We start from the raw sequence: 15874 nt of genomic DNA on the forward strand, positions 1-15874 counted from the left end.
TGCCACTGTGGGGCCTGAGTTTTTGCTTTCTCTAAACTGTAATGTACCTCTCTCTTCCAGCTGCTCGCCACGTTTTTAATTCAGCTTGAGCGAAGGAAGGGAGTCCAGTCCTCGGGGATTATGCTTATTTTCTGGCTTGTAGCCCTACTGTGTGCCATCGCCATCTTGAGATCTAAGGTCATTTCTGCCTTAAAAAAGGTAATTGATGGCCTGTGGGAGAGACGCTTATTCCATCTTGTATGGTCATGTGTTGATATGGGAACCACAGGATGGGGACCATGTGGACCCTACTTCTTTTCCAGGAACAAAATTCTCACCAGTCAGGAACAGACTTTGTTCTAGAGCCTTCTTTCCTCTATGCAGGCAAATGCTGTGTTACACTAGTCCTCTGCAGTGTCTGTAGGCTGGCTGGACTGGAACTGAGCTGCGTTGAGCTGGGAGCTGTGTTTGCCCGGGAGCTACTCCCCAAGGGCCCTAGACATGTCCCCATGTTACTTTGGTGCAACCAGCTGCAACTCTGGCAGGAAGTTGTTAGGGCTAGCTGCTGTGTGCCACTCCCAAAACTTTTAAAGAGTGTGCACTTCTTGATTAATCGGCCATTTCTTGTTATCTGGGAGCTAGAGACTGCCATGAACATGGAAGAGGGATGGAGCAGTTGTGGAGCACCTATGGTATAGAGCACCACCTCTGTGCTAGGGACAGCAGTTGGCATTAGTTGAGTTTATGTTTTCGTAAGTGCTACTTTAGGGACTGCATGTTACTTGTGAATAATCTGAAGACAATGCGCAGACCCTAATGAGGTATCTCTACCTCAGCACTAACTGACAAGTGGACAGAGATTTCTTCATTGTGGGGCACTGTCCTGTGCTTTGTGTGGTATCTAGGGGCACCCTGGCCTCCATACCCTGGGTGCTAGGAGCACCCCTTATCCAAGTTAGTGACAAACAAAATGTCCCCAGACACTGGAATTTGTTGCCTAGGAGGCAAAACCACCCTTGGTTGAGAGCCACTGGTGTGCTCAGCAGTAGAGAAGCCAGGGCTCAGAAAGGTTAAGTGAATGGATAAGGTCTCATAGCCCAAAGGACCAGGGCCAGACCTGTCCATTGCCTACTGTGGGATGCTATCTGGGCACAGGGGACAGAGCCACCTTTCTTCTGTCTTGTGTCAAACAAGGGAAACGTTGGGGATGCCTGTGGCAGGGGAGGTAGGTGTCTGTAGCCTACTCTTTGGGCTTATCTTAGTCCTTTTTACTGTTGCTATAATCAAATCCTATAGTCAGGATGATTTAGAGAGAAGAAAGGTTTATTGAGCTTGTGGTTCTGAAGGCTGGGAGGTCTGAGGTCTTGGGGCTGCATCTGGACAAAGCCTTGTTGGTGAATTCCCTGTAGAGGCCCTATGGCAGCTCAGTACGACATGAGGATACCAGCTTGTGGCTCTTCCACCTCTTACAAAGACTCCTAACACCATGGACTCCCACCACTGAACACCATTTCCTGTGACTATACGGATTTGGTGAGGCATCTGTACCCTGCTTCCAGGGAAGATTATGATGATCTGTGTCCCTTGCCTTCTTTCCTGCTCAGGATGCCCAAGTGGACGTGTTTCGAGACACCACATTTTATGTGTACTTCACCCTCGTGCTTGTCCAGCTAGTGCTGTCCTGCTTCTCAGACAGCTCGCCCCTGTTCTCCGAAACTGTCCATGACCTGGTAAGTGTGACCCAGATGTGTGCAAAGGTGGGAGAGAAGTAGTCTATGCCAGCTAATACCAACTGGGCACTGGTTCTGAGCTCAACACCAACTGGGTATTGGAAGTTCTGAGCCTCATGTTATTAGTGCAGACTCACCTTCCATTTTTCCAAAAGACCATAGAGAAATCACTCAACCTGGGCTTGGATATACCAGTGTCTCTGGAGGCAGAGAGTCTGCTTTGCTGTATTCCTGGCTGTGCCTTATGGACCTAGCTGATAGCTTTTATCCAGCATGGTGATTTTTGAAAATGGGAGCAGAATCCACAGCTGAAAACTTAGCAAAATATACATGAACTCCAACCACCCAGGATTTCAAGAAATATGGGAAGTCTTGGCAGATTAGGGCCATGGTCTCACAGGGCAGTAGTTGATAGGGGCTGGGGCTGTGGATCCCCATTGTCTTAGATCTTGAGTTTCTTCTACGGTACCCACCAGGCCCTCTGCCACCACTGTCAGTTCCAAGGATGTTCTGTGAGCTGCTGCTGGTCTATCTTTCCCTCTTTTTAGTCTGTCCTTAGCCCTTTCCTCCTCTACTTCTTTTTTGTTCCTTCTTTCCTCTTTCTTCCCTCGTTACTCCTCTCTCCTTCAAGTATATATCAAGTGTCCCTCCAGGTGGCCTGGTGTCCTTTGGGGTTCTCATCAGCCCAGTGGGAGTACCATTTACCTAGACCAGGTCCTATCAGACAGTAGTCTGTAGGCAAATCCCCACCATCCACTGCCTTTTGTCAATAAATTTATATTGGAACATAGTCTTTCTCATTCATGAAAATATCCCACATGGCTGTTGTGGACTTAAAAAGAGAATTAAGGAGTTGCCGCTGAGACTGTATCCCCTCAAAGCCTGACATTTGCTGTTTTGTTCCCTGCAGTTGAAGTTTGCCAGTCCCTAGTCTGGAACATTCTTTTAGCTCTACTGATTTGGTGCCTTGCATTTGTATCTCCTCTTTTTCAGGGCTTCTTTCTTCATGTGAACACACAGTGCAGTCACATGAGTGGTGAGAACAGGGCATAGCTGTTCACTAGCTCCCTGCTGTGCTGAGCACTTAATACACACACACACAGACAGACACATACGCACGCACGCACGCATGCACATCCGTCTCTTTTGTCCTATTTTTCAGACAGAAAAACTGAGTCATAGGGACTTAAGTCTGTTGAAATTGCAGAGTAGGATTTTGAACCTAGGAAGGCCTGGCCTTTCTGTAGAACCCCACTTGAGGATAGGTTTAATAATGGCTGGATTGGTTCTTCAGGCCCAAAGGTAGAGATTGCCCTGGGATCTTGCTGCCTCAGGTGGGGTTGGCATGTGTGGACCCTTAGTTCCTATTTCTGCTATAACACTGTAGGGAGAGGCGTTCAGTATAAGGGTCCTCTGAGGTCTGCTTGGGGCCTCCTGGGACATGGGATGAGGTTTCTACTCTGTCCACTTCCCCTAAAACCAGGAAGGAAGTAGAGGTACCAGTGTGCTCAGAGAGCTGCTAAAGTCCTGGTGTCATGCCAAAACTTGGTTCCCTCTAAAGATGTTATGTTTGTTTATTATGACAAAATATATGCAACCCAAGATTGACCTTAACTGCTTTAAGTGTACAGTTGAGCAGCATCAGGAGCTTTTGATTTCATTCTTACCACAGGTACTGTGGCTGGCTAGCAAAGATTTCAACTGGGACTGTGTTAGACACACAGAATCCTGGATCCCTCCTGGGGCCAAACCTGACACAACTTTGACAGCATCTCCAGGTTGTTTAGATGTGTATGTGTATGTGCAGAAAAGCTGAAGTGGGACTAGTTCAGAACTCTCAGACTTGAATGGGAGATTTTTTTGCTTTTTTTCTTCCCTTCCCTTCCCTTCCCTCCCCTTCCCTCCCCTCCCCTCCCCTCCCCTCCCCTCCCCCCTCCCCTCTCCTCCCCTCCCCCCCCCGTCCCGTCCCGTCCCGTCCCGTCCCTTCCCTTCCCTTCCCTTCCCTTCCCTTCCCTTCCCTTCCTGTCCCGTCTCTTTCTTCCTTTCTCTCCTTCGTTTCTTTCTTTCTTTTCTCTCTCTTTGAGACAGGTTTTCTCTGTGTAGTTTTGGTGCCTGTTCTGGATCTTGCCTGTAGTCTTTTTTTTTTTTTTTTTTTTTTTTGGTTTTCTGAGACAACATTTCTCTGTGTAGCCCTGGCTGTCCTGGAATTCACTCTGTAGACCCGGCTGGCCTCGAACTCAGAGTTCTTCCTGCCTCTGCCTCTCAAGTGCTGGGATTAAAGGTGTGTGCCACCACCGCCTGGCTAAAGAACACCATTTTTCTAACTCACCCTTTTGGCCAGGTAGGACCCCTTCTGGCTGCTTTTAAGGCTTTGAACATTCCCATTCACCTTTGGACTAGTGGCTATGGAGTTTAACCATGTTCTGTCCTTACCTTGTGTGTTTCCTGCCCAGTGACTTTGTCAAGTTTCAAACAGAAACAAATGTTGATACCCTGATTTTACCCAAAATCAGCTTCTTCTGGGATTGTGGAAGTGGAACTAGGATCAACAGACTGGGTGGGAAACTCATCATTATACTGGGCTGTCTCCTCTGCTCTCTATAAAACTCTGAGGCTGCAAGCAGCATTCTTGGTTGTAGAGAACACTGGCTGTCCCTTCACAGAGGCTGTTTTGGATTGAGATCTTGGTATGCACATGTTAAATGCTGGACTTCTTGAGCTCTGTGCTGGTATCTCCACCTGCTGTTGAGCTGGCCTTCTGCCTCTGAGAAAGATTCTCTGATGGCTGTCAAAATCTCTACAGCTCCTGTATGAGATGCCTGTAAGAACTCAACATTCCTAGCTTGACCTCCTGTGTAGACCATACAGCCTCCATCATAGACTGCTTTCACTTCTCTTGTCTGCTGTTGACCCCAGGGCTCTCCACAGTCTTGACAAGTGTTTTGCTGCTGAGCTATGCCTAGCCTTCTGCTGTAGGTGTAAGTCCCTTCTGGGTCCCTGGGTATGCTGTACTTCTCCACACTCCTGGGTCTCTGCACATATTGCTTTCTGTCAGGAATGCCTTGCTTTTGATCTTGACATAGTTGCCTTCTATCCCTCTTCAAATTCTGGCCTTCCTTAGAGAGGCCTTCTTTGAGCCTCATGAACAAGTCCTTGTTGCTGTATGTGAGCTCAGTGGTCATATCTACCTACATTTTAGACACTGTTGCAATTAAGTTTTACCTTTTTTTCTTTCTATTTGTATAGTCATTTGATGATTGTCTTTCTGTCTCTAGAGCCTCACCATTTCACTCACATAACCCTGCCATTTTTTTAGATATAGTAGCTCAGACAGGCTATTTTGCCTCTATTCTCATTTAAATGCAAAATAGGGGTAACACTTAACCCTGCCTTGGAGGGTATTATTGGATGAGTGTGTGGACAGCTTGTAGAGCAGGGTAACTGTACCTCCAGGTGTATATGGGTTGTCTCTTTGTTTATATTTGTGTATGTTTCTTGGCACATGGTAAATGTTCAGGAAGTATCGTCTGGGTGGGTGAAGGAAGTGAGATAATAATAGGACAGTGTTTAGACAGTCCACAGGGCCATAAAACAGTAAAATCTGGGCTGAGAGTGTAGCTTAGAGAACACTTGCCTAGCATGTGCAAGGTCCTAGACTTGCTTGACAGCAATGCAACACAAAAGGTGCACCTCTTTGTAGAGAGTGCCTGGTGCAAAGTAGATGCTTAATACAAATTTGCTCAATAAATGGATGTGTAAAGTGGGAACAATGATAATAACACCACCTCACAAGGTTGAGGTGGCAGTGTAGGAAGGAAAGGTCCATAGTACTTTATAGAGTGCCCAGTACATAGTAGGTGCTCATAAAATACTTGTTGAATGGATGAATGAAGTGGGGCCGATGTTAAAAAAAAAGGTCATGGGGACGCTATGGAAATGTAAGTGGAGATAGGTTTGTGTAATGTTTACACATAGTAGGTACACAGGAAACATTTGTTGGGTAAAACTGGAGGGTGAGCTCTGGTCTTTTCCTGTGGCTCAAGAGAGCAGCCCATGTGGGGTGCAGAAGTTTGAGGGTGTGGGCCATGGGCCTTTGAAGGAAGGATGGTCAGCTCTACCTAGCTTTCCCAAATGTGAAAAGTTAAGTTTGGGTTTCCCTTATCCTCTCTCCCCTGTGCCTTCTATCTCCTAGAATCCGTGCCCAGAATCCAGCGCCTCTTTTCTTTCCAGGATCACTTTCTGGTGGATTACAGGGTAAGGCTGGGCTTCTAGATGGGGTAGGTAGTGGGGCATGAATGCAGTGGGCGTACAAATGCTTCTGCGCAGCTCAGCTGCCTCTAATTCCCTCCTGTACTGTTTGCAAGTTATATCTTGAGGTCACAAAGTAGCCTCCAGTTTTATGTGATAAATACATGGGCTGTGAGCCCCTTTAGTCTCTGGTGTAGGCTTGCCTTTGGGTTGAAGGGTTTTCTAACTATTTAATGTGGTATCCTAGCAGGCTTGGTTCCAGAAAAGTATGCAGATACTACACTTTCTGATTGATGCTCAGCCCTCCATATAAAGCAGAGTAATGTTTAACCACATCTGCCTTGTATTCTGAATCATCTCTAGATGCTGCATGACCCCTAATGCAGTGTAAATAGCTGCTGTGCTCTACTGCTTAAGGAATAACTTGAGACAAAACTTTTCCAAACCTACAGATGCAGAGCAGTGACTGCTGTTATTGCTGTTGTCCCCTAGTTTATACTAAAGTCATATGTGCATATCATAGGAAATACATGAGAACAATATACATGATCAAGGACAAGAAAACACCTAGAATTTGCTGATATTTTCAGAAAAACAGATTCAAGGTTATCCTTGGCTACATAGAGTGCTTGGGGCCAGTCTGGGCTATATGAGGCCCTGTTTGAAAATAAAATAATTAAAAATAAAACTTACAAAGCAGAACAATAATTAGAAATACCCAGCTATTTCTTTCTAAACACATGGTTCACTTGTCTGTCAAGATGGGCTCATTTCCCTAAAAGACATAGTAGAGTTAGCCATAATTAAGTAATACGCCTTCATATCCACTCATCCTCAGATTTTTCCAGTCATGCCTGGACAGTGACAGCAGGTGTGTGAGGGGAGTCCCACTGCACTCTTCTTTCAATGCTCACTGTGTCTCCCTTTGTGCCTTGCTCCCAGGATGATGGTGCAGGGCTACCGCCAGCCCCTGGAGAGCAGTGACCTCTGGTCACTAAATAAGGAGGACACATCAGAAGAAGTCGTACCTGTGCTGGTAAATAACTGGAAGAAGGAATGTGCTAAGTCAAGGAGGTGGGTGTCATGTTTCTGTGTTCTCCCAGACGAGGCAGATGTGGCCTAGGCTGACCTGTTATCTCCCTTAGTCACTGTGGCCTGAATCTCTTAAGTTTCTTGGTTCTGAGGAAACTGCATCAACTCTCTAGGTTGAAGTTTCTCATCTATCAGATGAGTGGAAGTGTGTAATGTCAAAGGCAGACCCAGCAGCTCCCTCCTGTATTGTCTGTAAGTTATATCTTGACATCACTGATTGATTAGCTCTCCAAAAGGAGAGAGGAGGCCATCTGCCAAGCTGGAAGTTGATTCTGCTGGTCACAGCCCTCAGCTGTGTGTGCTGGGGCTTGGGCTTTGTCCTCCTTATTCAGTCTCTCTCTACCTCTCCCTCTCTGAACATCTTTCTGGTGTCTTGAATATTCTTGCTGGATTGAATGGCTTTTTTTTATTATTATATTTATATTTATTTATGTATACATGTGTGGGTGTGCATTTGCCATAGCATGCATGTATGGAGGTCAGAGGACAACTTATGAGAGTTGGTTCTCACCCTCTGCTATGTGGGTCCTGAGGATTGAACTCAGGCTGTCAGGGTGGACAGTAGGTGCCACTGAGCCAACTCACTGGCACTGAGTCTCCATTCTTCTTCTCAAGGTTTTCTGTTCTGCTCATAAGATAAATGTCATCTGATGGGCCATGCTTTAGTGCTGGATCAACCCTGGGCGACTTTTCTAGGAAAGTTGTGTTTACTCATCTGAGGCAGATTTGGCCTGGGTACTTCTGTTTTGCTGGAGAGGGTGTGGCAGGAACTGGCCCACTAGGCTTGAAAGCTGTCACCCAAAAACTGACTTCATGAAGACCCTGACCTTTGGGGATGTTCATCTTGGTGAGGTTCATCTTGCTCTTTTTCCTAGAAGTGTGAGCACATTTTACACCTGTGGATAGGGAGGGGTAGGAAGGAGTAGGGAGCAAATCTTGTTGGGCTGGAACTTGGCAGGGCCACTTATCCAGAGAAAAGGTGTAAGCTGAGATAGATTCCGGGCTGCAGCGTGTTCTGCTTGTCCAGGGAAGTGGTGAGAGAGGCATGGGCTGGGAAGCCTGCCTTGGTTTCCTGGCCTGATGGGCTCCTGTGGAAATTTGGTCTGCCCTGCCTCCTAATTCTCCTTTGTTTCTGGCCCAATGCTTCTTCCTTTGTGTATGATAATATTTTGTGTCCTCCTCCCCTTGTGCTCCTCTTACAGTAAGGCTGCTTTCGATCATGTTTCCTGTTGGCATGAATATCAAGTGGTTCAGTGGCTGTGGAAAAGAGTTTGGTGGTGTTTTGTTTTTGAATTAGATGTAGTCACTTACCTGTTGTCATTCTGTTCCTAGGTAGATGCCCAACAGAACGCAAACTTAGGTTCTAAAAGGCTTGTGCATACTTGTAGCTGCTTTGTGAGTGATAGCTCAAAACAGAATCAACCCCAAACACCCATTAGAATGTAAGCAGAAGTTGGAATCACTGCTCAGAGCAGAGCAAAGAAGCACAAAGTTATTATGCTAAGTGAAAAAGTGAACAGATAGTCATCCCCCCAGTATTTGATGCCTAAAGGGACTTGAACAAGATGGAGGATGTACCAGCAATGCTCCAGTGTATCTAATTAAAGGAAAATCAGGGCTGGAGAGATGGCTCAGAGAAAGTACCTGACGCACTTCCAAAGGATTCCAGTTTGTTTCTCTGCACCCATGCTGGACAACTCCTAGGACTTCAGGTTTATTCAGGATATCTTGAGAAGATGGAAGAGCTGTCAGCCTCCAAGCTCCGTCTTGGGGAAGTCATGGCTCAGAGAGCTCTTATAGAGAGGGATTGAGTTCCACATCTAGGCTTGATGTCATTTATGGGGTATTTACCTTCTCAATTGGAACATTCCCCAGATTACCAATGACCTTGTCTCCTGAGTCAGTTTGTAATTCTTTAGGTGAACACATTATTTTCAGGCAAGCTAATTTTTTTTTTTTTTTTTTTTTTTAAATTTTAGAACAGATGAGCAAGTCCTTAGCCCTGAACTTGGATCTTATTTAAAGATCATTGATATTCCATGTTCTGAAAAATGAAAAGTATTCTTTTAGGAGGTTTGGGGACCAGAGATTGTTCTTTTTCACCCCTTTCTCCCATAATAGTTGACTGTAACAGCTCATGTGTCAGCTGTCATAAGGTTTTTGCTGTTGCTGCTGGTTTAGAAGTCACGGCATCAGGCAAAAGGGGACAGTAACTTAACCAGGGAGAAATTTGTAAAGGACAGCTTATCTAAAAATAGGTAGTGGGAAACAAAATGAAATAGCTATTAATTACTGTAACAGGTGATGGTTGAAAAGACTGAGATATGATCTTCCCATACCTATAGTATTAGTTACCTGTGATCAAACATGATATGAAAATGTTAAATCTAAAATTGCATTCCTAAGGTTTAAATTATGCACTATTCTTATTCCATCCTACTCTGTCACCCAGGGTAGGAACTATTCTTTTGTCTACTGTGTCTACACTGTACACACTACCCACCTGCTAGTCGACTACTCAGCAGTCATCTTGGTTATCAGATTGGTGGTGCTTATGGTCAAGTAATCTTTAGGTAGCAGCCTAAAGCTACATCACAGTGCCTGTCATTTGCCCTACTTCATTTGTCTTCTTTTAGTATCACAAGAAGGATGAGGACAGCATAAGAAAATGTTTCAAGAGTAACAAAACACACTCATATTGTGTAATTTTTATTGTAAATGTTTCTTTTTTTTTTAATTGTGGGTTGACTTGTAGGTTAAACTTTTATCCAATAATATCCATGGATAAGAGGGGATACTGAATATTTAAATGTGTAAGAATATAGTCTGTATAGACTTGTGTCTGCAGAATGGAGGGAAGATTCTAGACTTAGGTGACTTCGGACTGGCATTTCACTTGTGTGAATGCCTCCTGGGGTGTTTGTCTTTATTCAGGACTGGCCTATGTAGGACAAGGCAGAACTACAGCACTGCACAGGATGAGGACTTAGACCCGTGAAACAAAGCTGCTTAAAAGCTTATGTAGCTGTTTTGGCACATGACCATATCTAGGCTGATATTTTCTTTCCTATGTAGCTGAAGATGACTTTGAACTTGAAGATTCTTCTTGCCTCCATCTGCCAAGTGCTGGGACTATGTGCAAACCATGCTCTTAGTTCTTAGCTTCTGTGTGTGGAAGCTGGGTCCATTCTCAGTGCATTTCTGAGGGCCTGGGGAAATGGCTCATACTGCCATTACAGAGGACCAAGATTTGGTTCCCAGCACTCACATCAGGTAGCTCACAACCACCCAGTTCCTCATTATCCAACACCCTTTTCTGGCTTGCACAGGTACCTGCACTCACATGGTGCACATAAACTCATGTAGTCAAATGCACATATGTGTAAATAAAAAAAAAACTTTATTTTTTGTATACAATGTGAGGTCATGGTCTAGCTTATTCTCTGCATGTGGCTATCTAGTTTCCTCCCACTATTCTTTTGTTTTTCTTTGTTTGAAAAGAGGTCCTTACCATGTAGCCTAGGCTGTCTTTCTACTCAATTCCCAAGTGCTAAGATTGTAGGCATGAGCCACCTTGCTTGGCCCATCACCAGTTTTTGAAAAGACTCTTTTGTCCCTTGACAGAAATCACCTGCTTCTGGATTTTTTTTTTCTCCTGGGTTTTTCCAGACAGGGTTTCTCTGTGTAGCCTTGGCTGTCCTGGAACTCACTCTGTAGACCATGTTGGCCTTGAACTCACAGAGACCTGCCTGCCTCTGCCTCCTAAGTGTTGGGATTAAAGGCGTGCGCCACACCGCCCAGCCTGCTTGTGCATCTTTAATTTGGGGCCTTTACTTCTACTACACTGGCCCCTGTGTAGCTTCCTTGTGCCTTTCTTGACATCTGTTAGCACAGTAAAATTTGAAATTGTACAGTATGAGGCTTAGCTTCATTCTTCTCTTTCGGGATGGTTTTAGCTTATCTGGGTCTCGAGTTCCAATTATAGATTTTAGAACTGATCCATCACTTCCTGTGAAGTAGCCAGTTGAGCTTCTGAGAGGAATTGTGTGTCTGACATGAACTTGGGGCTGCCATACTCCCAAGCCTTTCAGTTATGTCCACTCACTCAGTTTGTACGACCACCCCATGAGGTAGAGGTAGGCAGGACTTTTAATTTATTTAGACAGAGCCTCACTGTGCTGCTCATTTTTTTTTTTTTTTTGCCTCAAAGCCTCCTCTCTCTCAGCTTCCTCAGTCATACATTGCCACAACCTGGCTTATGTTGAGCCCTGTTTTGCAAAAGAGGAAATGAACTTGCATTTGTAGCCAGCAGATGGCCCAGGCAGGACCCAGGTCTCCTCAGTCCCAGGGTCATACCTACTACATTAAGCTGCCTCTCTATGGTGACTTGTCTTGGATTCTGCTCTTAACAGTCTTGACTGTGGGTTTCCTCTCTGGCGGACCCAATAATTTACCATCCTCGTGTTATAGGCAGCCTGTGCGGATTGTGTATTCATCTCCCAAAGACCCCAGCAAGGCCAAGGGAAGTTCCCAGTTGGATGTGAATGAGGAGGTCGAGGCGCTGATTGTCAAGTCCCCCCAGAAGGACCAGGACCCCTCTCTGTTCAAGGTGTTATACAAGACCTTTGGGCCCTACTTCCTCATGAGCTTCCTGTTCAAGGCCCTTCATGATCTGATGATGTTTGCCGGCCCTGAGATCTTGAAGTAAGAACTCTTGCCTGACTGCCTGGCTCTGCTCGACTTCCTGGGTGGTTCTGCCATGTGCAGGAGTAGGCTTGTTACTCACTGCCTTCACCTTCCCCAGCTTCATTTAACGAGCACATGAGTTGTAGCCACTTGCAAGTCACAGAAGCCTCCTGAATCCAAAGTTGGGAGAATATGGGGAGCCGGGCGGTGGTGGCGCACGCCTTTAATCCCAGCACTCGGGAGACAGAGGCAGGCGGATCTCTGTGAGTTCCAGGCCAACCTGAGCTATAGAGAGAGTTCCAGGAAAGGCACAAAGCTACACAGAGAAACCCTGTCTTGGGAAAAAGAAAAAAAAAAAAAAAAAAAAAAAAAAAAAGAATATGGGGTTGTCTAGAGCAAGGATGTGTAGATAGATTTCTTGAGCTTCTGCAAATTGGAAACCAAGAAGACAGCAAAGGGGCCTCTGTCATGTTTCTCTCCATCACCTTGGTCCCACTGTGCTCTGTTTGACCTTGCTAGTGGGGAGACAGATTTATCAGTGTGGTGATCCTAAGGTAGAAGCCCCTGTTGTCAGAGGCTGGCACCTGGCAGTCATATCACCCCTGTGAGGTAAAGTGTTGTCTGACTTCCTGTGGCTCAGGGGAAATTATTATGGTGACTTGGAAGTACTTCATCTTGATGTGTGTATCACACTCACATTCCTCCTCCCCCCAACAGGTTGATTATCAACTTTGTGAATGACAGGGAGGCCCCCGACTGGCAGGGCTACTTCTACACGGCACTGTTGTTCGTCAGTGCCTGTCTGCAGACGTTGGTTCTACACCAGTACTTTCACATCTGCTTCATCAGTGGCATGCGCATCAAGACGGCTGTGGTGGGCGCTGTCTACCGCAAGGTAGGCTGGGTACCCACCCCAAATCCTGTGACCTCAGAATCCAGGATGGCTGAGCTGGGGCTCCCCAGGACCTGTGTGGAGATTTCCAGCCTAGCATCCTCAGCAAAGAAATGGGGGCTATGGGGAGCATGGGGCCAGGGATAGCCCCTATCAAGCTTTTTCCCTCAACGTAGTTGTTCTCAGTGCCTGATGTGTGAGATGCTAGTAAAACCACATGCTGCCTGTGCTGTCTTGGCTGTCTTGATGCAATCATGGGTGGAGATCCAAGTACAGGGGCTTCACTAGGTAAAGTGCAAGCCTGATGACCTGAGTTCGGAGCCCCAGAACCATGTAAAGTTGGCATGGTAGTACATGTCTATATACCCAACAGCGAACTAGGAGGTGGAGACAGGAGAGTCCCTAGAAGCTCCTGAACGAGGTAGCCTGGGGTACAGTAGTGATGAGATCCTGTCTCAAATAAGCTGGAAGGCTAGGATAACACTTGACCTCCACATGTGTACAGTTTTTTATTTTTATTTTATTTTTTAAAGACAAAGCAATCTATGTTAAATCTTTATTCTAGTTTATTCCTGGGTTTGCCTTCATTCTCACCCTAGATTTGAGCTGAAGAGGTAGTGTGATTCTTGAACAGAGGAGGACAAGCTTTAAATATTTTTTTTTGCCATTCTGGAAGTACACATGATTGGCAGGGACTATCCCAGCCATGGCCCCACCTCCACTTTTTTTGTTGTTCAGTTTTTTTCCCATAATTTTAATTTTTATTGAAAATAGATTTTTTTATACAATATATTCTGATCAAGGTTTCCCCTCTTCCAATTCCTCTCTGATCCCCCCTATCTACCCAAATCCACACCCTTTCTCTCTCTCCTTAGAAAACAGGTAACTTAAAAAGACTTAGTGATCTTCCAGCACACTCATGCCCTGGCCTCTGAGGTAGTACTACCACCTGACTCACAGGCTGGCAAGAGAATTGGCTTTCCTAGTGTTTCCTACCCCGTTACACTCGTCTGTTAGCTCGAGTCCTGGTACATAGACTGCAGCCCAGACCAGTGGGATATTGAAGTCAAGCTTGTTGTGCTCAGTGGCACAGGTGTATTTTTAAGACTCTCCAGATGATTGTGTACAACCATGCTGGAGAATAAATGTCCAGATGGATCTCTCCACTAGAGTCCCTTGCCCCTGACACCTCAAGACACTTTAGGTATCATGACTTGGTATCACAATTTTCTGAGTAGAGGCCAGAGACTGTCTTGCAGTCAGTATGCAGACTGGCCAAACAAAGCATTTTCTAGCTCCCAGTGTCAGAGTGCCAGCCAAGGCTGAGAACCTTGTGTTGGGATCTGGGGCCAGCAACATTTTCATGACCTTTGAGCTTTTTAGAAATCCAGAATCCTAGCCTACCACAGACCTGCTGATCAAGAAACCACAGGGTTCTACCCTCATGTGATATGCCTGAATACTAAAATTTGCAAGGCCATGGTTTAGAAAGTGTCTAGAACAGCTCAGGATGGGGAGGAGAAAACCACTGTCCAGAGTCTTGTCCAGGGTCTGGGGAGAGTCTCAACTCTTTGCCTTCACCTGTAGGTTCAACTCTTCCCCTCTCCTGTATCCCACAGGCTCTTGTGATCACCAATTCAGCTAGGAAGTCTTCTACGGTTGGGGAGATCGTCAACCTCATGTCTGTGGATGCCCAGCGCTTCATGGACTTGGCTACATACATTAACATGGTTTGGTCAGCCCCTCTGCAAGTCATCCTAGCCCTCTGGCTTCTGTGGCTGGTGTGTGTTTGCTCTTGGTCTCCTTGTGCAGGGAGGGCTGGCCTTGTCTAGACACTGACAGGGAGGGCATGGATGGGAAAGAACATTTCTTGCTGTTATTTACATTTTATTTTCTGGTCCATTGACCAGTTTCTGGTTATTTTATTCTTTCCTTGTGTTATCAGGGATAAGTTTTATTTGGTGGCTTGGTATATATGCACTGTCATTTCTGTGTGTGTGTAGGCAGGCAGTCAGGCAGGCGGGCGGGCGGGCATGAATGCACACCTGTGTACACAGGATTCAGAAGTGGACCTCAGGTGTCTTCCCCAATCTCTCTCTACCTTATTTTTTTGAGAGAGTATCTCTCACTGAGCCTGGAGCTCACTGATTTAGCTAGGGTAATTGGCCAATGAGCTCCAGCTTTTGTCTCTGTTTTCCCTACCCCAGCATTGGGATGACAGATGGATATTGCCACACCCAGGTTTTTTTGTTTTTGTTTTCCTTTTGAGACAGGGTCTCACTATGTAGTCCTTGCTGCCCTGGAACTTGCTATGTCTACTAGGCTGTCCTCAAACTCAGAGATCCTCCTGCCTCTGCCTTCACAGTGCTGAGATTATAGACATGCATCACCATGATCATGATAATCTTTTCATGAAGTATATGTAATTAACAACCTTATATATAGTTAAACCACCAACTTTCTCCCACTGCACACCTTCAAATGTGAAACAAACTTATTTATTGAACCTAAGTATATTGGCCAAGAGTTTTTCATTGTAAGGAATAGAAATCCATCTTAGCTTCAACAGACAAGAGGAATTTTGGGAGAGGAGAACTCATACTTAAACAGTCCGGGGATCCCCAGGTATGGATGGGTCCAGAAGAACTGCCATGTTTAGAGGACTCAGTTTCTTTCTTGTTATTTCTTGGCCCTGATTTCTTTAATTGGCTTCATTGATAATGCCCTTGTGTCATCTTTAAGACCTGATGGCATTCATTGCCTCCATGGGTCTTTCCTGGGCACTGTGATTAACTAGCTCATTCTGATTGGCCACCCTTAGTCATGAGTCCCCTCTGTTGCAAAAAGATGTGATAATCTTTCTGCTGGGCCATGAGTAGCTCCAAGACTGAGAAGATGGTAAGCCAGAAACAGCACATGCTCTGTCCATTCCCACAGGAATTCTTTCTCTTTTTTCCTTTTTTTTTCTCTGTCCCAGTACTGAGGATGCAACTTGGGGCCCCTTTGCATGCTAGGCAAGTGCTTTACCACTGAGCTCCATCTACAGCTGAAGGAATTGCCTTCCTTACTCCCAATTGATGATTCTTAACCCATCTTTGGTGGATTACCTCCCAGTGCAGACATGTGTGCACATTCACATGTGTGAGTGTGGGCACACTGGCTTGAGTGTCATGGCTCTAGAGGCAATGGGACCTGGGAAAATGGAACCAATAAATGAGGTAAACTAAAGTCTCATACAATAGCCAAC

The 15874-nt window shown here is 45.6% G+C and overlaps 1 protein-coding gene across 2 annotated transcripts in view; it reads left to right on the forward strand.

The window, feature by feature from the left end:
* The window catches only part of Abcc1 (ATP binding cassette subfamily C member 1), a 114339-nt gene that overhangs the window by 45009 nt on the left and 53456 nt on the right, over positions 1-15874 (forward strand). For both annotated transcript variants that reach the window (XM_028858395.2, XM_028858393.2), the window contains exons 4-10: positions 61-198; positions 1584-1709; positions 5902-5963; positions 6900-7031; positions 11520-11753; positions 12453-12630; positions 14247-14408. In XM_028858395.2, the coding sequence (XP_028714228.1) occupies positions 61-198; positions 1584-1709; positions 5902-5963; positions 6900-7031; positions 11520-11753; positions 12453-12630; positions 14247-14408 (1032 nt within the window). The remainder of the gene's footprint in view (positions 1-60; positions 199-1583; positions 1710-5901; positions 5964-6899; positions 7032-11519; positions 11754-12452; positions 12631-14246; positions 14409-15874) is intronic.

This window comes from Peromyscus leucopus, chromosome 8b (assembly GCF_004664715.2).
Source record: "Peromyscus leucopus breed LL Stock chromosome 8b, UCI_PerLeu_2.1, whole genome shotgun sequence".
NCBI lineage: Eukaryota > Metazoa > Chordata > Mammalia > Rodentia > Cricetidae > Peromyscus > Peromyscus leucopus.